The 22,310-nt window shown below is 41.7% G+C and overlaps 1 protein-coding gene across 1 annotated transcript in view; it reads right to left on the bottom strand.

The window, feature by feature from the left end:
• Positions 1–22,310, bottom strand: part of IL20RB (interleukin 20 receptor subunit beta) — an 80,254-nt gene that overhangs the window by 11,646 nt on the left and 46,298 nt on the right. Inside the window, exons 2-4 of the mRNA XM_082252397.1 lie at positions 20,527–20,650; positions 17,303–17,496; positions 2,067–2,194 (exon numbers count right to left, since the gene is read on the bottom strand). Coding sequence (XP_082108523.1) covers positions 2,067–2,194; positions 17,303–17,496; positions 20,527–20,650 — 446 coding nt within the window. The remainder of the gene's footprint in view (positions 1–2,066; positions 2,195–17,302; positions 17,497–20,526; positions 20,651–22,310) is intronic.

Below are 22,310 nucleotides of genomic sequence, written 5' to 3'. Positions count from 1 at the left end.
GTTTGGTTGACAGCACAAACAATGTGACAGTTAGCATTCCCTTAAAAAAGAAGAAAAAGACTGTGCTATTCAAAAACAAAATAGTGTACTCATAGCAGCAGCAACTTGGCTGTGAAACACACACAACAAGAAATTATAAACCAAATAAAGTTGTGCTTACATCATAAAGAAACTAAATATAGTCCAACAAGTGATGTCACAAAGTCCATAAAGTCACCAAGTGAATTCTTCATCACCCAACTGATTGTGATTCCACGTGAAAAGAAAAGCCTCCACCACATACTGTAAATTGGCTGCTTACAAAATGGTATTTACCTCCTGTCGCAGAAGGCCTCACTAGCCTGCAGCTATAGCCCAGCCTAGGCCTCTGTTCAGATAATTGGACTTAAAGAGGAAACCGATCCCCGTCACTCTTGAGGAGACTCAGTTAAAGAGTGGGATCACAATCAATTGGGTGATGAAGAATTCACTTGGTGACTTTATGGACCTTGTGACATCACTTGTTGGACTATATTTATTTTCTTTATGATATAAGTGCAACTTTATTTGGTTGATAGTTGGCATTCCCAGCATTCCTGGAATGGAATCTTTTTTCAAACCATTAAATCAATGGGTTTAGTTCTGCTTTAAAATGAAACTAAAAAGAAAAAAAAAAAAAACGCGAGCAGGCAGCCTTTTGCAATGTCTCTTCTCCAGTAAAATAAATTTACTTGACTGATCATAGTTATTCACAACTCAGTTTACATTCCAACCCAGTGCCTATGTGCTAGGATGACTGTACTATTGGCAAAAGGCGGGCACCCAAAGCAGCTGAGGAAATGTTGCCCGTGCCGATGAGGGACCTTAAACCGTTGAAGCAAGAGGTAGATATTACGGGCTTTGGTTCTACTTTCAAGCATTTTTGTAATAGAAAATACCACTTTTTTTTTTATTGTGAGTCCAGAGATGTTATGTGCATACCATTTTTGCAAATAGATCAAGAGGGTGGTTGTTATTTTTATTCTGACAGTAACTTTTGCAGCTCAGACTGACAGTTCCATGTTGTGTACAGTTAAGAATAGAATTGCTCTCCCCTTCCTCCTCCTCGTTCATACGTGAGGCTGAGGGGTGGTAAAACGCTGTGGATGAGCCTTGTTTTTATATCCCCCTCCTCCCAACTGCTCCTTCTTTAGCTGCAAACAAGGGTATACACATGCTTTGCTTTGAGGTCGCGGCGTAAAGCTTGCCAAACGCAACCCATTCAGAATGGAGCCATTCTAGAAGTGCCACGCAACCATGTGCAATGCACATGGTTGAGGAGCGGTAGTACAGGCTTAAAAGGGGCTAAAGCAGGTGATGAGGATTCAACATAACGCCTCCTTACCGCTTATCAAATGCTCTCTGAGGAGCTATCTTAATATAGATCACTCTTTAGAGACCAAAAGGTAGATTGAATGAACCCTCGCAGAAAGCTTTGTATCCTTTTCACTAAATTAAAGGCTTTCTGGGAATTGGGGAGAGGAGATCCTGTGGTTTACCCCTCTCTCCTCTGATGTTATAGGCAGATGAAAGGTCAGGATTGAAAAGGAATCAGAAAAGGATTGATCGACATACTGTATGAATGAAATAGTAATTACAATGTAATAATACATTGCTACACTGTATGTTTCAATGACACTTGCAGACTATCTGCAATTGTCATTTTAGTCAGCGATGTCTGTATTTTGACAGTTGTTCCTGCTATGCACTACATAATATTTCCCGTCTCTCAGTTTATTGGTCAAGAATGGCTGATAATAGCAGCAGAGAAGAATAGGCAGCAGGGGAGGCATAGAAGATATGCCCTGGAAGGTTTCTTGACATTTTTAGGACATATCTCTTACACCTATGGTTTTCAAGTGATTAGAGTCCAAATTTAAAACTACATTCCCATCCAAGACTACCCTGTCTACACTTTGAACAGTGTGTGAAATCCATCACAAAATGGCTGTGTGCAAATGGCTGTGCGCGTAAACCTTTACAGCTACAATTGATGTGACCCAGCTCCTATGTCCTTATATCAGCCTACTTAGACTATATGTACTCACCTGATCTTCTTTTTGCTTTTCCCAGAAATACACAAAATACTGGAAGGATTCACCAAAGTCTTCAATGTTTAGCCTTAAAGTGCTACGACCATGAGCTTGAAGGGTAATTTTAGGTGGAATCAGGTTTGCTATCAATAAAAAAAAAAACAAAAAAAAAAAAAACAATTTACTATATATTCACAAATCATTTCTCATGTATCACCAATAGGAAACTTCAGCAAATTGCAAGCTGACCCAAGCCTTTCAAAGACTTAAACAGTAACTCCAGGCAACTAAAAAATATGCCTTGCAATGGGGCTTAGTCTGCACTGCAAGGGTAAATTGCTTCTTTGGGTCTAGGGCAGGGGTCTCCAAACTTAACAAAGGGCCAGTTTACTGTCCTTCGGACTTTAGGGGGGGGGGGGGGCTGGACTGTGGCAATTGGGAATAAAGAGGTCCCAACAACAGTGAGAAAAAAACTATGCTTTGGTGTCAGTGGAAAGAGTTCTGCCCCATTGTTGGTGTCCATGAAAGGAATTGTGCCCCATCGTGGATGTCTTTGGAAGGAAGTGTGCACTATCATTGGTGTCATTCAGATCAAATGGTGTCATTGGGAAAAATTGTGCCCCATTGTTTGTGTCATTGGAAGGAATTGTGCCTTTCCATTGGTGTCAGTTTGGGTGGAATTATGCCCCATTGTTGGTATCAGTGGATGAAATAGTGCCCCAAGGGCAGATAAAAGCAAGCAGTTTGGAGTGTTTGGGGGGGGGGCGCCATTTACCAGGGGATCGGAAGATCGGGTAAATAAAACTATTTCTCTACTCCCCTAAACAAAGGAGCATTCAACCCTTGCAGTGGGGGCATATATATATTACATATATATAGTTTTTGAAAGCAATTTCAAAACTAAGTTGGATACTGCAATAACAACTCAAAATATACCCTTAATAAAAATATATATTATTTTCCCTATAAGTGACCTACTCTAAACCAAAGGTGATACAGACAAAAGATGGTTAGAATTATAGTAATCCCTTATAAATAAGTAATTTAATACCTGAAAGTCTGACCAAATAGAAGAAGTCAACAAGTACCCTAATACATTAACAAGTTAGTTCACCTTTAGCAAAAAACTGCCTGTGCAGATAAGGGGCTACTGTAGATATAAAAAACTGTGAAGCTCTGACTAAAGTTAAATAATGCCCTTGCTACAAGTGTAGGCCATTTAAGTACCTCCTGTAGCCTGGCTAAAAAAACTCCAAGAGATGGCATCATCCCATCCTAAATAATGAAAGAAACTAGTGCGCTCAAAATTAAATAAAGCATACATCAAATGCTATTAGCTAGAAAAGTGAGATTATGAGGTCATATTAACCCTTTTAAATAAAGTGCATGAACAACAAACAAGTATATGGTGAAAAAATAACCACTAGAAAAGTACAAACACAATGACGTGCAAGGGTTTATATATATAAAAGTTCCAAGTGATGTATATTGTGAATAAAGTCTTCAAAATGGAGTTCCACAGATAATTCCTTCCCTCAGGGTAACTACGGAATTCAATCCGGCAAGCAACACCACGTGACCAGATAAAAGTAATGGGTGGCTCTGAGTCTTTACCAAACCACAAGTGTCAGATAGCCTGTTAAATTCTACCCTTATGGGGTTAAACGGTTTAGGCTGAGGTGGAAGAAAATCCAATAATGCATACAACACAACGTGACTAAATGTAGGTAATGGATGGCTCCTTACATACCAAAAGTATCAGATGGCCTTTTAAATCCTGCCCTTAGAGGGTCAAACGGCTTTGGCTGATGTCAGATCCCCCTTCACTTAGGACCAACCTCGAGGCTAGGGATTCCTCATGTGTAGTTCACAGCACCCCCATATAATTGAAAAGAGACTGCAGACTTTAAACACCACAATCCTACTCTTCAAGGTTATGCAAAACTTCCCAAATTTTCCACATGTAGACAGCTGTCACATGACATCGCCTTTCAAAGCCTGCTGGGTAACCTAAGCCTGCACAGAGATGCAGATTCTGAAAGGATGTTGTTAAGACACTCCCATCTGTTCCTGTTGACCTTCGCGATCACAGGACCAAGCTCTAAAGCTCCAAACATGGGCCAATTGTCTACCAAAATCAGCAGGTATGGTAGAAACCTGACAGCTCTTGGCCCATATGTACAGCTGCTTGTCTGGTAGAAGCCATTCTCACAACCCGACAACTGGGTTTTGTCGAACGGGCATGCTGAAAAATCAGCATCCAATCAGCATCTGATCAGTGCTCTCAGGCAATGGCTGAGAGCGCTGACCGCTATGTTCAGGCGGGGGGCTCTCCTACTGTCAGTACACAATAGCACAGTGGGGAGATTGCTGTACTAACATCGCATTATTTATTTATTTATTTTCCGCCTGCTGGGTTGAATGAAAAACCATAGCGTGTACCAGGCCTTAAAGCCGGAAGACGTACGGGCCACTATCTCCTAAATCATGGTATTGCTGAGCTCAGAGCAACTTTGATGGGGAGAGAGTGTACATGTGAATGAAAGGGTTTGATAGTCTCGGCAACCTGTACACACTCCTTCCTATGTGCTGAAAGATTTTCCATTGTATGTTTTTGTTAGGATGATATATGTTGCCAGTCTAGTTCGTTTGCTGTGACAGCTTTGTAGCAGGTGAGATAAAATCAATATCTGATAAGGAGAAATGTCCAGGTTGTGTTCTCTCTATGCTATGTCAAGCATGCAAGTAGTTGCAATGACGTGAGCTACTGTTGAGGTCAAGCGTTGTCTGGCGCTTTGTGTCATCCATTGATATTACCCCGTGACATCAATACAATCAAGTGCACCTCTGACATATGACTCAATCCCATGTTCTCTGCATATGGAACATGGGATTGGTTGGACCACAGGGATACCCTAATAGCCTCCAAAGATTATAAAATTTACATTCATTCCCCTTAAGAGGACCTCTGGAAGCTGTGCCTAAAAATGCAGATAGAGTGCAAAGGACTAATTTTTTTGTTTTTTCTTTGTTTAACCACTTGCCGACCGTATAACCTAAATTTTTTGGTGGCAAAGGGGCACTGCAGCATCAGATCACGTACCTAGTACATGATCCGACACTTCCGGGTAGGGAATGCACCTGCATACCACCTGTGGCCCACTCCCATTGTGATTATACACAGCAGGAGCTGATTGGCGGGTACCGTGGACTTGTCTGCCAGGACCCGCCAATTGTTCAGTACTGGAGGAGAACGCGGTCTGCCTGTGTAAACAAGGCAGATTGCCATTCTGTCAGTAGGCAAGGCATGGATCCTGTGTTCCTAAAAATATGCACACTCACTGCACTAATGACACTGGCTGGGAAGGGGTTAACATCAGGGGCGATCAAAAGGTTAACTGTGTGCCTAGCTAGTGTTTCTGTGTACTATGGGAGGTGCTTTCACTAGGGGAAAACATGGATCCATGTCTCTGCTTTGCAGGAACACAGGATCCATGCCTTCCCTACTGACAGAGCAGCGATCTGCCTGTTTACATAGGCAGACTGCTGTATTGCCTCTGTCCCAAAGGATCAGCAGGTGTCGGCAGACATCGAGTCTGTGGTACCTGCCACTGCGTATAATCACAGTGGGAGTGAGCCACAGGTGGTGTACATTCACGCCCACTACCTGGAAGAGCTGGATCACATATATACATATGTGATCAGGTGCAGAGGTGCCACTCTGTAGCAGTAAAACTGCTCTAGGATGGACCTTGACCAGTTAACACTTCTTTTTTCAAAGGTGCAGTGTATATTTTCTATTTGCAATTTTGAATCACTTTTCCTGTGGTCTCCCTGCAGCTGATCTTTTCTCATTATTGACTTACCAATCCTTGTTCTGCACTATATCTCTGTGTGGAACTGGTCATTTTGGTAGCGGTAAGGCTTTGCCTCCTTATGTCGGAGCCTTCAGAAATAAAACAGTGAGCAACACAGCAGTGACACAGCGTATGGGATACATTCAGCGCTACCTCTCACTTTTACCACCCAATCCTGTGTCAATATATATTATTCCAATGTATTCCTTAAATATATTAAGCTGCTGCAGTACACTCCTAGTGATTCAACCACACTACAAATTACATAAACATACTTTTACAGTGCAGCGCAACCCAAAACCACCATAAATTATAAGCAACTAGGGGATTGATTTACTAAAGCTGGAGAGTGCACAATCTGGTGCTGCTGTGCATGTTAGCCAATCAGCTTTTAACTTCAGCTTGTTAAACTGTTGGACAGGTCAATTCGGTTGGTCGCAGATTGGTCGGTAAGGAGAGCTTGGAAATCTTTTTGTCTTGTTATATGCATTGCCCTTCCAATGCTCCTTGCTGCAGAGACCAGTTACAGGTGTGGACAGTAACCAGTTGTTTTTGTTAAATTAAGCTTTGACAAAAAAAAAAAAAAAAACTGGAAGCTGACTGGTTTCTATGAAGAGCTGAACCAGATTTTAGTAAATTAACCCCTAGGAGTAAGAGGCAGCAGTGCCTTGGATCTCACTTTGCTAATATAGAACTATGATGTTGTAGGCACAGAAGTGCCTAGGCACTCTCACATACCAGGAAGTGCACTTATTATTCAGGGGAATTTCCAGTTAAAATTTTAACTTTTCTGGGTACTGCTTAACCACTTTACCTCCGCCCACAGTAATATTACTGCGGCAGAGTGGCTCGTTATCGTCTGACGACGTAGTACTACGTCGTCAGACACTCCCCCTTCTGGGCGGCGCTTGCGCGCCGCCGGAGGCTCGCTCCCGCTGTATTCAGTCACAGCGGGAGTCGGGCCAGGGGAAGAGCAGCGGCGATCGCCGCCGCTCATCCCCGATCGTCGGGGATCTAGTGTGGAGATCCGCCCGCCTGTGTAAACACAAGTGGGCGGATCTCCCAAGTGACAGGGAGTGACAGATCGGAGTGTTCAGCATAGCTGGACATCCGATCTGTCCCTGTCTCACAAAGTCACCTCCCCCTCCACACGTCAGTAAGCACCAGGCATACATTAACCCCTCCCTCTCCAATAAAATTAACCCCTTCCCTGCCAGTGTCATTTTTACAGTAACAGTGCATATTTATAGCACTGATTACTGCAGTAATGTCACTGGTACCCCCAAAAGTGTCAAAAATGTCAGTCAAGGGTCCGATCTGTCCGCCGCAATGTCGCAGTACCGCAAAAAAAATCGCAGATCGCCGCCATTACGCGTTAAAAAAAAAACCACCAAAAATGACAGAAATCTTTCCCTTTGTTAGTAAACGCAATAACTTTTGCGCAAACCAATCAAAATACGCTTATTGTGATTTTTTTTTACCAAACATGGGTAGCAGAAAACAAATTGGCCAAAAATGTAAAAAAAAATTGTTTTTTACATCTTTTTTGGGGGGAATTTCATATAAAAAAATGTGAAAAATATTGTTATTTTTTCAAAATAAACGCTCTTTTTTTGTTTATAGCGCAAAAAGTAAAAATCGCACAGGTTATCAAATACCACCAAAAGAAAGCTCTGTTTGTGGGAAAAAAAGGACGTAAATTTTGGTTGGGTACGGCGTCGCACGACCGCGCAATTGTCAGTTAAATTCGCACAGCGCCGAATCGCAAAAAGTGGCCTGGACGTAAGACAGCAAAATCCTCCGGTGGTAAAGTGGTTAAACACAATTAACATTTCTAGATGTTTCACTTTCTGAGTTCAGGTCCACTTTAAAAACAGAAGGTATGTTTCCACAACAGATAAATAAATAAAGGGATACAGCGCCACTGATCCCAATAAGGTGCAACAAGCAAAAATGATATGTACAAAATGTGCAAATGGGTGCCCAATATACTATTGCAAATCAAAACCGAATATTGCTCTATATAAATACTTGTAAAGTGCTCACATCATTAATAGATGTATACCTAACCTAAATGCAAAAAATATGTACAAAAACGCAAAAATGTTTCCACAAAAGGTTCAAATCCATCAACCAAGTGATTATTTCACATTTCAAGAGTTATGGATGGAGACAGGCAAATCATTCCTTTATACTCCCCTAACAAAATATGCTTCCTCAGGGTCTCTATAGTGTCTGCATTCTATTCTGGATCCCCAAAAATAGACAATTTCTAACAGATTGTAATTTATCTATATTTTTCTATTATACCAGCAATTCAGGTTCAGACCACCAAGCTGCAAAACTCAGGATTACAGTAAAGATGCAGTCTAAGGAATATTTGGAATTTCCCACATATATTTTTAAAGCTGAACTCCAGGAATTCAGCTACATGTGTTAAGTTCAATGAGGTCCATGCCACCTGTTGGACTTATCTATTTTATTATATAACAGTTTTACTGAACGCTGAAAGTACAGCTATTACTATACTCCCTGCGCTCTATCAGGAGAAATGCTGCTTTCTTACACAGCAACCGCTTTGCCCACCCCTTCCCCTTCCCTGTCCTTTCACAAAAGGCTTTGTATTTTGTGAATGGCTTCATATAATACAAAGAGCTCCATAATTGGGCAAGAGGAAGAAAGGGGCAGAGGGATTGCATTAGACTATGCAGCTGTAAAAACTGGGACCAGAAAGTCCAGCATTGGAGGGTCAGAAGTATAGCAATTGCTGTAGTCCCGGCACTCAGTTAAAATGTAAATTGTAAATTTAAGCGATAAGTTTATGGGGTGGCATGCACCTTGTTAGTATTAACCCATAGTAACCCAAAACATTTTAGAAAGTGGTTAAATTCCTGGTAGCTCAGCTTTAAATGACCAATGCACATATTCGCCAGCACACCATGGATCGTCAAATGGCACCCAAAGCTTTTATTGCCGAAAGATCACATCACAAATAATATAACTGGATACTTATATTTATAGGTAATGTTGATCCAGGGAATATCTGATTGCCTCTCGAGGGATCAGGAAGGATTTTTTTGTGGGTGTAGGATTGTGTATAGAAGATTGTAAAATTTTTTCTCCCTTTTATTGGTTGAACTAGATGGACTTGCGTCTTTTTTCAACCAGACTAACTATGAACCTATATGTAAAGGACCAAGTGCTAAAATGACAACTAATATTTGGAAAAGTGATGCTATTTGTAAACCTTTTGTTGTAAGAATGCAATGCTGTGAGTAAATTCTATCTTTGACAGCTGTCACCAGAAAAAGTGTCCCCAATGAAAGATATTCCCCAGGGGCGGACTGGGCCAGGGGGCAGATTGGCAATTTCCACCCGGGCCGGTCTGATTCCCCTATAACCGCACGAGCATGGTCGAGTCCACAGCTCTTCCTGTCTTGCACAAGTCATAACGTCCACACCGCAGGCAGGCTTTGCATCCTGGTTGGCACTAAATTCTGAGCCTGCAAAGGTTTTGTCCCGGCCCACCCACATAGGAAGCTGGCTTGGCTGAGAGTCAGCTAGCTATTGGCTGAGGAGATAGTAGGAGGCGGGCTGCACTGCCTTCCATTGCTTCTCAGTCAATGGGTGCATTGTCCATTACTTCCAGCGGGCTTCCTGTGATGTTGTGGCATGAAGCTTCTCTCCAATTGCAAACTGATTGAGGCAAGGAAGGAGAAAGTGTGTTATGCCCCAACAGGTTTAATAACTGCTAGAAGTGCCTTCCCTCCTCCCTGCCTCTTTCTTTCTTTTTCTCTCCCTCCATCCGTCTTTCTTTATTTATTTCTCCCTCCATCTTTCTTTCTTTCTTTCTTTCTTTCTTTCTTTCTTTCTTTCTTTCTTTCTTTCTTTCTCTCTCTCTCTCTCTTTCTCCATCCCTCTTTCTCTCTCCCTCCATCCCTCTTAGTTTATTTTTCTCTCTCTCCATCTCTCTTTCTTTCTGTCTCCCTCCACCCCTCTTCCTCCATTCCTCTTTCTTTCTCTCTCCCTCCACCCCTCCCCAACCATCCCTCTTTCTCTCTCTCTCTCCCTCCATCCTTCTTACCCTCTCCATCCATTCATCCATCTCTCTCTCTCTCTCTCTCTCTCTCTCTCTCTCTCTCTCTCACTCTCTCTCTCTCTCTCTCCACCCACCCCTATTTTTTTTCTCTCCCTCCATCCCTCTCTATTTTGTTCTTTCTTTCATCCTTTCTTTCGCCATCCCTCTTTATCTATTACTCTCTTTCTGTCTCCCTCCATCCCTCTTTCTTTCTCTCTCGCTCCATCCCTTTTTCTTTCCCTCTCTCTCCATTCCTCTTTCTTTCTCTCTCTCGCCCTCCACCCCTCTTTTTATCTCTATCTCCCATACCTCTTTTTTCTCTTTCTCTCGCTCTTTCTCTCTTCATACATCCATCCATCTTTCTCTCTCCCTCCACCTCTCTCACTAACTCCCTCTGTCTTTCTCTCTCCCTCCATCCCTCTTTCCTTTTCTCTCCCTCATCCCTCCCTTTTTCTTTCTCTCTCCCTTCATTCCTTTCTTTTATTCTTTCTTTCAGTCTTTCTTTTTTCTCCATCCCTCTTTCTCTGTTGCTCTCTTTCCCTCTCCCTCCACCCCTCTTTCTTTCCCTCTCCCTTCATGCTTCTTTTTTCCTCTCTCTCCATTCCTCTTTCTTTCTCCCTCCATCCCCTTTTCTTTCTCTCTCTCTCTCTCTCTCCATCCCTATTTCTTTCTCTATCCCACTTTCTTTTTCTCTCTTTCTTTTTTTTTCTTTCTTTCTTTCTTTCTTTCTTTCTTTCTTTCTTTATCTTTCTTTCTTTCTTTCTTTCTTTCTTTCTTTCTTTCTTTCTTTCTTTCTTCTTTCTTTCTTTCTTTCTTCTTTCTCTCTCTCTCTCTCTCTCTCTCTCTCTCTCTCTCTCTCTCTCTCTCTCTCTCTCTCTCTCTCTCTCTCTCTCTTTCTCTCTCTCTCTCTCTCTTTCTCTCTCCGTCCGTCTCTCTTTCTCTCTCTATCCCTCTTTCTTATCTCTCCCTCCATCCCTCTCAGTCTTTATCTCTCTATCCCTCTTTCCTATCTCTCCTCCATCACTCTTTCTTTCTCTCTCCCTCCTTCCCTCTTTCTTTCTCTCTCCCCCATCCCTCTGCCTAAAACCATCTTCCTTTCTCTCTTCCTCGATCCCTCTTTCTTTTTCTCTCCCTCATCCCTTTCTCTCCATCCCTTTTTCTTTCTCTCCATCCCTTTTTCTTTCTCTCTTGCTCCATCCTTCTTTCTTTTTCTCTCCCTCCATCCCTCCTTCTTCCTCTCCCCCCCATCTCTCTGCCCTAAACCCTTTGTTTTCTCTCTCCCGCCATCAATCATTCTTTTTCTCTCCCTCCATCCCTTTTTCTTGCTCCCCCCCTCCATCCCTCTTTCTTTCTTTCTCTCTCCCTCCATCCCTCTCCCTCCATCCCTCTTTCTTTCTCTCCCCCTCCATCCCTCTTTCTTTCTCTCTCCCTCCATCCCTCTCTCTTTCCATTGCCCTCCATACCTCTTTCTTTCCCTCTCACTCCATCTCTCTTTCTTTCTCTCCCTCTCTCTCTATCCCTCTTTCTTTGTCTCTTCCTCCATCCCTCTTTCTTTTTCTCTCCCTCCATCCCTCTCCCTTCATCCCTTTTTTTTTACTCCCTTTCTCCATCCCTCTTTATTTCTCTCTCCCTCCATCCCTCTTCCTTTCTCACTCTATCCATCCATCTCTTTTTCTCCACCGCTCTTTCTTTCTCTCTCCCTCAATTCCTCTCCCTCCATCCCTCTTTCTTTCTCTCTCCCCCCCCCCTTCCTTCTGCTTTAAAACCTCTTTCTTTCTCTCTTCTTCCATTCCTCTTTCTTTTTTTCTCCTTCCATCCCTTTTTTTTCTCTCTCCCTCTCTCTCCATCCCTCTTTCTTTCTCTCTGCCTCCACCCCTCTTTCTTTCTCTCTCTCTCTCTCCCCATCCATCTCTGTTTCTCTCTCCATCCCTCTTTATTTCTCCTCCCTCCATCCCTCTTCCGCCATCCCTCTTTCTTTCTCTCTCCCTCCATCGCTCTTTCTTTCTCTCCCCCCCCCCATCCCTCTGCCTAAAACCCTCTTTTTCTCTCCCTCCTTCCTCGTTCTTTTTCTCTCGCTCCATCCCTCTTTTTTCTCTGTCTCCCACCATCCCTCTCCCTCGATCCCTCTTTCTTTCTCTCTCCCTCTATCCCTTTTTCTTATTTTCTCCCTCCATCCCTCTTTCTTTTGTTCTTTCTTTCTCTCTTCCTCCATCCCCTTTTCTTTTGTTCATTTTTTAATTCCTTCTTTCTCCATCCCTCTTTCTCTATTACTCTCTTTCTCTTTCCCTCCATCCCTCTTTCTTTCTTTCTCCCTCCATCACCCTTTCTTTTTCTATCCCTCTGTACCTCTCTTTCTTTCTCTCTCCCTCCATCCCTCTTTCTTTTTCTCTCCCTCCATCCCTCCTTCTTACTTTCTCTCTCCCTCCATCCCTCTTTCCTTTGTTCTTCCTTTCATCCTTTCTCTCTCCCTCAATCCCTCTTTCTTTCTCTCTCCCTCAGTCCCTATCCATCCATCCCTCTTTCATTCTCTCTCTCTCCATCCCTTTTTTCTTTCTTTCTCCTTCCATCCCTCTTTCATTATTTCTCCCTCCATCCCTCTTTCTTTCTCTCTCCCTCTATCCCTCTTTCTTTCTCTCACCCTACATTCCTCTTTCTTTCTCTCTCCCTCAATCCCTCTTTCTTTCTCTCTCCCTCAGTCCCTCTCCATCCATCCCTCTTTCGTTCCCTCTCTCTCCATCCCTTTTTTCTTTCTTTCTCCTTCCATCCCTCTTTCATTATTTCTCTCTCCATCCCTCTTTCTTTCTCTCTCTCCCTCCATCCCTCTTTCTTTCTCTCTCCCTCCATCCCTCTTTCTTTCTTTCTTTCTTCTTTCTTTCTTTCTTTCTTTCTTTCTTTCTTTCTTTCTTTCTTTCTTTCTTTCTTTCTTTCTTTCTTTCTTTCTTTCTTTCTCTCTCCCTCCATTCCTCTTTCTTTCTCTCTCTCTCTCTTTATCCAACCCTCTTTCTTTCTCTCCCCCCTCATCCCTCTGCCTAAGACCCTCTTTTTCTCCCCCCCCCCCCTCCATCCCTCTTTCTTTTTCTCTTCCTCCCTCTATCCCTCTTTCTTTTGTTTTTTTCATCCTTTCTTTCTCTCTTTACTCCTCTTTCTCCCTCCCTCCATTCCTCTTGCTTTCTCTCTCCCTCAGTCCCTCCCCATCCATCCCTCTTTCATTCTCTCTCCTTCCATCCTTTTTCATTCTTTCTCACTCCATCCCTCTTTCTTTCTCTCTCCCTCCATCCCTCTTTCTTTCTCTCTCCCTCCATCCCTCTTGCTTTCTTTTTCTCTCTCTCTCGCCATCCAACCCTCTTTCTTTCTTTCTCTGCCCTCATCCCTTTGCCATAGACCCTCTTTCTCTCTCTCTCTCTCTCCCTCCATTCCTCTTTTTTTCCCTCCCTCTCCCTCCATCCCTCTTTCTTTCTTTCTTTCTCCCTCCATCACTCTTTATTTTTTCTCCCTCCATCCCTCTCTTTCTATCCATTCATCTCTCTCTCTCTCTCTCTCTCTCTCTCTCTCTCTCTCTCTCTCTCTCTTTCTTTCCCTCTCCCCCATCCCTCTGCATAGAACCCTCTTTCTTTTTCCCTCCCCCATCTCTCCCTCCATCCTTCTCTCTTCCTTTTTCTCTCCCTTCATCCCTTGTTTTTTCTTCCATCTTTTCTTTTTCCATCCCTCATTCTCTATTACTCTCTTTCTCTCCCCCTCCATCCCTCTTTCTTTTTTCTCCCTCCATCCATCGCTTTATTTCTTTCTTAATTTCTTTCTCTTTCTCTTCCATCCATTCCTCTTTTTCTCTACCTTCATCTCTCTCTCTCTTTCTATCTCTCTCCATCCCTTTTTCTTTCTCTCTCTCGCCCTCCATCCCTCTTTCTTTTTCTCTCCCTTCGTCCCTCTTTATTTTCTCTTTCTCTCTCTCTTTCTCTCTCCATCCATCTATCTATCCCTCTTTTTCTCTCCCTCCGCCTCTCACTAAATCCCTCTTTCTTTCTTTCTTTCTTTCTTTCTTTCTTTCTTTCTTTCTTTCTTTCTTCTTCTTTCTTTCTTTCTTTCTTTCTTTCTTTCTTTCTTTCTTCCTTTCTTTCTTTCTTTCTCTATCCATTTTTTCTATTACTCTCTTGCTCTCTCTCTCTCCATTCCTTTTCTCTATTACTCTCTTTCTCCCTCCCTCCATCCCTTGTTCTATCTTTCTCTCTCCCTCCATCCCACTTTCTTTTGTTCTTTCTTTCTTTCTTTCATTCTTTCTTTTTCCATCACTCTTTCTCTTACTCTCTTTCTCTTTCCCTCCACCCCTGTTTTTCTCTCTCTTTCTCTCTCCCTCCATCCCTCTTTTTCTCTTTATTTCTCTCTCCCTCCGTCCCTCATTTTCTCTTTCATTTCATTTATTTATAAAGCCAGGCAGAGACGGATTTAAATGCGGCCAGTTCAGCAGGTGATGGGACACATTTCAATCTATCTATGGGCAAACTGGTTGTATCTAAGTCTATTGACAGATCGACTTTAGTACTACCAGCCTTTTGTTTTGTTTTTTAAATGCAAGCACTCTCGACTATAGCTGCCAGCGGGGAAACCTCCCACTGTCAGAACATAATAGCTTCAGCATGGGGTGGGGGTTGAAAAGAGGCAGAGAAGAGGGAGAGTGAGAGGGGGGCCAAGTTGCTGCACTATGGGCCTCTAGGTTGTACTTTGCAACTGGGCCAAAAGTTGCCAGTCAGCCCCTGATACTCTCTGCACTCCTTTTGCAGTGGCAATCATAAAATGTTGTGTTTCATGTTCCCTTAATCCCTAGTACAAATGATTAGATGTCCCAAACTAAGATACAAGCATGAATAAAGCCCTATTGTAACCCTTTCCCATTCTATCTAACACTAGAAAAAAGCATTGGTTGAAATTACATGTTTTTGTTCTGTTAGCCAATAAAAGATATAACATTGCTTCTTGTGACACATACATTTTGATTCCGAATAAGATTTTATTGATTTCACATAACTATTACAATGTTGTCATCAGTATGGATGAACACGTTCGGGCAGAACCACACAAATAATACTGTGCTCTGTTTTAATTAACCTCAATTACCTGCAAGAACTAGTTAGTACAGAACAGGGTGTTGCTTTATGAGGTACAATTATAGGTTGCATAGAAACCCCTTAAATATAAATAATTAGCTGATGTTTCATGCTGCTAAATAAAATAAATCAAATGCAAGTGGCCATGTATTGAGATATACTGTGCATTTATTGTATGTGTGTGTGTGTATATATATATATATATTATTTTTTTTTTCTCCGGTGGTACACCTCTGCACCCTTCATTCAGATGCTTTCATCTTGTGATCCAACCAGGTGTGAGAAGCTCATGAGATAATGTCAGCCATCGCTTAAAGTGGTTGTAAACCCACTTTGTTGACATTTACCTATAGGTAAGCCTATATTAAGGCTTACCTATAGGTGCTGTAAATATCTCCTAAACTTGCACCGTTTAGGAGATATTTAATTTTAACGCAGCCGATGACATCATCGATGCATGCGCTCTGAAGGAACGGCCACCCGTGCCGTTCCTTCAGAGCCCTTTTCCGTGAATGGCAGCTCCCATGCGCATGCGCAGGAGTGATATAATCGTGCCTCCAAACAATCAGATGGCTGGAGGACGCGAACCAGGAAGCAGGACAGCCGAAAATGACGGCCATCCTGTCGCTGAGCAGGTGGCACTGCGGAGGCTTCATTTTAAGGTAAGCATTTCATAATGAGCTAGTATGTGATGCATACTAGCTCATTATGCCTTTGTCTTTACAGGTTTTTATTTTTCTAATTTTTTTTGCCGAGGGTTTACTTCCTCTTTAAGGCAGATACATGGAACAGGAGGGAAGCAGGGACACAGCTTATTGGAGTTTCTGGGAGATTATAAAATGAAAGCAGGTAATTCAACTCACTAGACAATCCAACACGTAAATGTTTGTAGCTCTTTATCACGCAGCAGAGTCCTGACTATAAGTTTACAGTCATTGAAGCAAACACGAGCTTATGGCTAAAGAGAATGCAGCCAACCTAAGGCAGGCTATAGACAGTGCAAACTTCCTGGGAAAAAGAAAAATTGTATAATTCCTCCATCAACACAGGCGGTGCAGACAAGGGAATACCTCCTGCCAAGATACTGTATTGTGTTTTCCTGATGGGGGGGAGCCATCCCCACCAAGAGAAGAATCCAGCAGGCTGGTTGTACCCAAGTTGAACAATCGATTAACTTGGTACAATCAGCCTGCCAATACACAGTTTGAATCTTGGCCCGTTCCTGTTTGAACCGGCCGAAATTCAAACCGTCTAAGGCTGCTTTTTACACTGAGGAGTTTTTGAAGTGCTTATGCTTTAAAAAAAAAAAAAAAACACCTAAAAAGCTCAAGAAAAATGCTTCCCTTTAAATTCTATATATATGTTCACACTGGGGAGGTGCGCATACGTTGTGGTGTAAAAAATCCTCCTTGACGAATTTTTTTGAGCATGTTTGATGAGTTTAAAAAAAAAAAAAAAAACGCACCAAAAATGCTCCTCCCCGTTGAAATAAATTGGAACTGCATCAAAAATGTTTTTGATACAGTTTATTAGTCACATGTCCTTTGAAAAATGCACCACAATTGCTGCAAAAGGGCTCAAAGAAACGCTCCATAAACGCATGGTCGCATTTACACGCAGTTTTGCTGCAAACCAATGTGAAAGTAGCCAAGGGGGTAACTGAGCTGGCCAGCGAGAAGCATTTCTGTTTTCTGCTGTAACCTGCACATTGAGGTAGCAAAACGGGTAATCTTCCAAACGTTTACTCCAGGAAGGATCCTGAATGAGTTTTCAGCATTACAGCTTGCAGTAAATGAAAAGGCAATTTTAGCCAACATTACAAAACAAAATTACATGTGTAGTAATTGTTTATATAATTTTTAGGGAACCTTGTGGTATTTTTTCATTTAAAACAGTTTATGGCAGATTTATCCTCCTCTATAAACCTCTACCATTGATTCTGCAATATAACCGGATCAGTGTTTGTGTTAGTGTGTTTTACAATGGATTACATAGTTAATTGTGGCTAGTCAAAGGATAACCCAACTTTAGAATCCTATGTTACCCATAGATTCCTGGATATAGGCAGACAGAAGTGATAAGAGTCAAATAATATTTCATTCAATCCAGTATTGGATTGTCACCGGTAATATCTGTTCATTAACGAGACTCTATACAAAACTGGAAAAAGGAAAAGGAACTAAGACAAAAATTATAACTGGTAGAACCAATACTCACATGTCATTCTGTTGAACAGTTTCTCCATTTCAGCCCAGACAGATGTTCCCTGGACTTCCTGCTCTGATCGAACCCGAAACGCATACAAGACATTAGCAGCCACATCATAAGTAACATTGCATTGGTGCTCAGAGATAGATTGGCATTGATAAATATCATTCCAGGTATGATTTTTATAAACTCGCTCATACTCTCTGGGAAAACAAGAACAAGAAATCCATAATGAAGCAAAGCCAAAATGGATTAATATGTCCAGATAATATCAAATAAATAAAAAATATATATATTTTTTTAAGCTATGGCTTTATGAAGAAGAAAGACGTTCTTAGATTTCAGTCGTCATTAAGCCCCTCTTCTTGAGTCAGAATATCAGGTGAGGACTAAGAGATGAGCTTTGAGTTTGACCTGAACTTTACCCGTTAGAAGTTCACTGAATAGGCAAACTAAATGGCCAGACTTTTCAAATTCGCTCCCACCTTAACTACTTGAAGACTAGGCCTTTTTCTGATGCTTCTCACGTACAGTACATGGGAGAACGCTGAGCAGTAGGGCCATTAATAAACAGAAACCAGTAATGGTTTGTTTACGTTCCGTAAACCCGGAAGTGTCAAAATACTTGTCTCTTCCAGTTTCTTAAACCACAGAGAAGATCTGGGCTATTGCCGTCCCTATTGGTCACCATTCCCGGCTCTATGGTCACCCATCAGAACCACCAGCTGCAGTCCAAGGTTCCCTGGTGGGATGGGAGTGCACAAGAAGGTGGCAGTAGAAGTAGAACCCGCTCCCGCTGCATGTGAAAGCAATCCATGAGGAATCCCAAGCCAATTTTTTTATATATTTTTTTCTTTCTTTTGCTGCATGCCTGGATAATGAACTGTTGTGGATTTTGAGAGGGAACCCATGCAAAAAAAAAAAAAAAAAAAAGTACAGCGTGGGGTCTGCCTCAAAATCCAGGGAGCCAGGAAAGGGAAGAGCAGTGAGCATGCAGCATTTCCCTCTTGAACCAGAGCAAGCCACATGCCCTCAACATTGAGAGGTACCTTGCCAAGGGGCCCCTAGATATCCAACTACCTCCTATATGAATAAGTTAAGTGTTGCTAGTCCCGAGTGTTTCTCAAAAAAAAAAAAAAAGTAAAAGTAAATTAACATACAGACATTAAATAAACAAATAAAAATTAGACCCAATGTAAAGTTAATGTCATTCACTTTGTCTAGCGATGAAGATCCACCACCAGTCACAATGAACAATGCCCCTACAACCCACAGACATGAGGACATGTGCCTCTCCTATCACATTCCTACCACAAATGACAACTCCCTGGCCAACTGATAAATGTCAACAAATCAGCAAGGGATACTAGGTGATGCAATTGACCACATATGGTCATGACCATATGTGGTCAATGAAATCACCCTGGATCCCCCAGCTTCTTTGTTTAGAAAAAAAGGCCAGTGGGGAAGAAACTGTCACTGCAATATTTTTTTAAGTATCATTTTTACATGGGCATGTCATACAGTAAGTTTACCAGATGATTAAGATAAACTCTGGGGACACCCTACAGACCATGCCCACTTTGAACTACATCCACAAGAACACACCCTCATTTGAAGCCACACCCATGAATCATGCCCCTGTTTTTACCATGCCCTGAAAGAATTGGTCAGAGACTTTTGGAACAAGAGGCAGGCGTTGAAATTATAAAGACAAACTAACCTCAAGCACCATGAGAAGAGGAAGGGTGTGGTATACAAAGCACCATGGCAAAATGTGGGCATTACCAAATTGCAGTTACAGGGTGTGGGGTAAAAAGGGTAGGGTTAAATACAACCTAAGGCTATGCTGCCATGGGTCAGGAGAGTGTGAAGCATAGAGTGCAGGGGTCAGGATACATATCTATCATGCTATATCATCAGGGAGGCATGTGATTGGCCCCAAATTTATTCTGCAGCAGGACAATAACTTTAAACATACTGCCAATGTCACTAGGAACTTTAGTCAATGTAAAGAGAAACAAAGAGTCCCAGAAGTGATAGTTTGCTGTAGATGTGTGACTGTTCCAGCTAGCCAAGATTGCCCAAACTGTTTTGTGGACATCAGCTGCAAGAGTTTCGCCAGTTCCAGTCCATTACAATTGTGCTACACGTTATTGTTCATAGTCATTAGCCGTGAATCTAGTGACTGTGCTACTGCTATAGAGAGAAATGTCATCAGCTTAAATTTGCATGCAACCGATTTGGAGTATCCCAGTCCCCATTATTCTCCTTCTGTTCAAGTTCTACAGCAATAAACCTGAAAAAGATATCACCTAGTTTGTTTTTTGAGCCAGAGCGAGAGAACTGCTTGCTCTGTGCCTGGCTGCCTCTGCATTGCTCTGTGCTAAAATCCAACAGCCCTTTTGGGGATGGCTCTACAAATATATCTGATATTGGGTCTGCTTCTCTAGTGTTTCTCCTGTTGAGATAATGGCATTATTCCCAGGAGTTTAGCAGCAGAAACATCATGATGGTATCTCACAGACCAATAGGCCAGTATCTCTATGAGTCACATAGCAGTTTCATACCTTCCAATTTTTTGAGATTGGAACCAGGCACACCTATTAGCAAAACTATGTAGGCATAGGACACACCCCCTGCCATTCTGTTTTAAAGGGGAATTATATAAGGGCTTTTTTTACCACTACTATTGCTTTAAACTGGCTTTTGAAATTGACAAATGCAGAAATTGGATGAAAGTTTTAGCAGTGGGAAACACTTTTTGAAGTGCATTTTATATACAACTATATAGATCAGACCCAAATTAGGGATAAATGAGAAGGAAAAAGGGACTTTGTTCTAAATCAGAGACTGTCCCTTAAAATAAGGGGCATTTGGGAGCTATGCAGTTTATGCAAAGGGACAGGAAGGATAGATACAACAACATCAAAGGCAAAAGACATAGGAAAATGGCATGATGGGACTTTGACTTGCAATAAGCCTTTCATCTTAACAACATATACATTGCAAAGAGGTAGCTTAAGAGCTTTTAATATTAAAAAAAAAAAACATGTAAGCACTAAGTCATTTTCAAGCTTGAAGCTTTATTCTGAACAATGCTAAAACAATTCTTTGACGTGGAAGAGAAGACAGGTGTATATATAGCCATATTTCTTAAGGATATATTAATCATTATAAAATGTAAAGAAATTAGCTGTATTATTTCAACATAAAATACTAGTCAGACATACCCTTGTGACTGGACAGAGTATGTCACATTCCCCCAGGACTTTGGCAATGGTTCCCAGTACAAGATATGGATCAGGTTGGTGGAATTTATAAAAACGTTCTCTGGAGGTGGAAGCAAATCTGGTTCTAGAAAATATAAAAAATATTAGAATAAATATTTTATTTGGGTTTTATAGCAGGTACCTTCACTGAGAAAAATAGGTTTGGCTCACTACTGTACAATATGTTTTACTGATACAAAGTCTATGGATGAAAATAACCAATAAGCATAGATAGCATGTGCCTTAGATCAGTCTGTTACTATAGGTAACAGAATGCTTCTAGTTTCACAACTGACCAGAAGTTTGTACGATGATAAAGCAGTAGTAAACCCCCAGAAAAGTAAAAAACAGTGGGCTCCCCTGCAGGTTTAAGTCATACTAATATGACTTAAATTAGTACTAGTATGCACCACTAACTAGCACAATATGACAGACTTACCTGTACATGGAGCCCTTCAGCGCAGAAGGTTGTCCTTCCAGGTTCACAGGCCCCCACTGTATGAGTGGCTGGGGCCACTATGACATCACTCCTGGACATGCGCCCTCGGCATGGTATGCCGTCCCTTCAGAGCGCATAGGCTGGTTGCGTCATGCAAGTTTAGGACATATTCACGGTACCTACAGGTGAGCCTTATCATAGGCTTACCTGTAGGTACAAGTGGATTTTAATTCCACTTTAACCACTTGACCTCCAGAAGGTTTTTACCCCTTCATGACCAGACCATTTTTTGCTTTTCAGTATTGCGCTACTTTAACTGGCAATCTTGTGGTCAAGCAACACTGTACGCAAATGAAGTTTACATAATTAGTTTTTGCACAAATAGAGCTTTCTTTTGGTGGTATTTAATCACCACTGGGTTTTTATATTTTTTATTATATAAACAAAAAAAGAATGACAGTTTTGGAAAAAAATTACATTTTCTACTTTGTTATAAAAAATACCTAATAAAATCAAATTTCATCATAAATCTAGGCCAAAATGTATTCTGTTTTATGTCTTTGGTAAAAAAAAAAAAATTCCAATAAGTGTAAAATTACTGGTTTATGTGAAAGTTATAGCATATACAAACTGTGGTATATATATTTATATATATATATATATATATATATATATATATATATATATACAGTATATATATTTATATTTATATACAGTGTCATCAGATGACTGGTGTGGTGGTGATCAGGGACACTGACTGACAGTGACAGTATGTTATGTAGCAGGATTTCTAGGCCTTGAGCCTAAGGTGGGTCTGCCATTGTTACCGGTAACACTTTCAGCACATTTGAGCTGGGAACCCAGATGTGAGAACTGAGACAATGACCATTTCTGGCATTTTTGCTTTGTTGGTTTTATTGTATTTAGGGGATGGGAGAAGGGAATGAGTGGGATACTCCTCTGGCTCAACCAGGTACACTTTGGAACACTTGAAAAAAAATACCTGTTGGCGCTGTCTTGACGCCAGCTGAATGCCGACCAGCGCTTTCTGACGCTTCTAGATACTGTAGTACTGAAACTGTGCTGGAACCTCGACTTTAATTCAGAAGATCCAGGACTGTATAACACTTGACTCCTGACACTGCTTTGGCTTAAAAGTCACTGAACAGCTCCCTCCAGCCCTGCACTGGCTGAGGTAGCTCTGGGTAGATACTTGTGCTGCTACAACCCTTAACTTGTACACTTCCCACTGTACAGTGACTCTTCAGGGCCCAAACTACAGGCGACCCCTCTCACAATTCAGGGT

The sequence above is a fragment of the Pelophylax lessonae genome, assembly GCF_965119305.1.
Source record: "Pelophylax lessonae genome assembly, chromosome: 3".
NCBI lineage: Eukaryota > Metazoa > Chordata > Amphibia > Anura > Ranidae > Pelophylax > Pelophylax lessonae.
The sequence above is the reverse complement of the archived record's forward strand: the minus strand, read 5'-3'. Positions and strand labels throughout refer to the sequence as shown.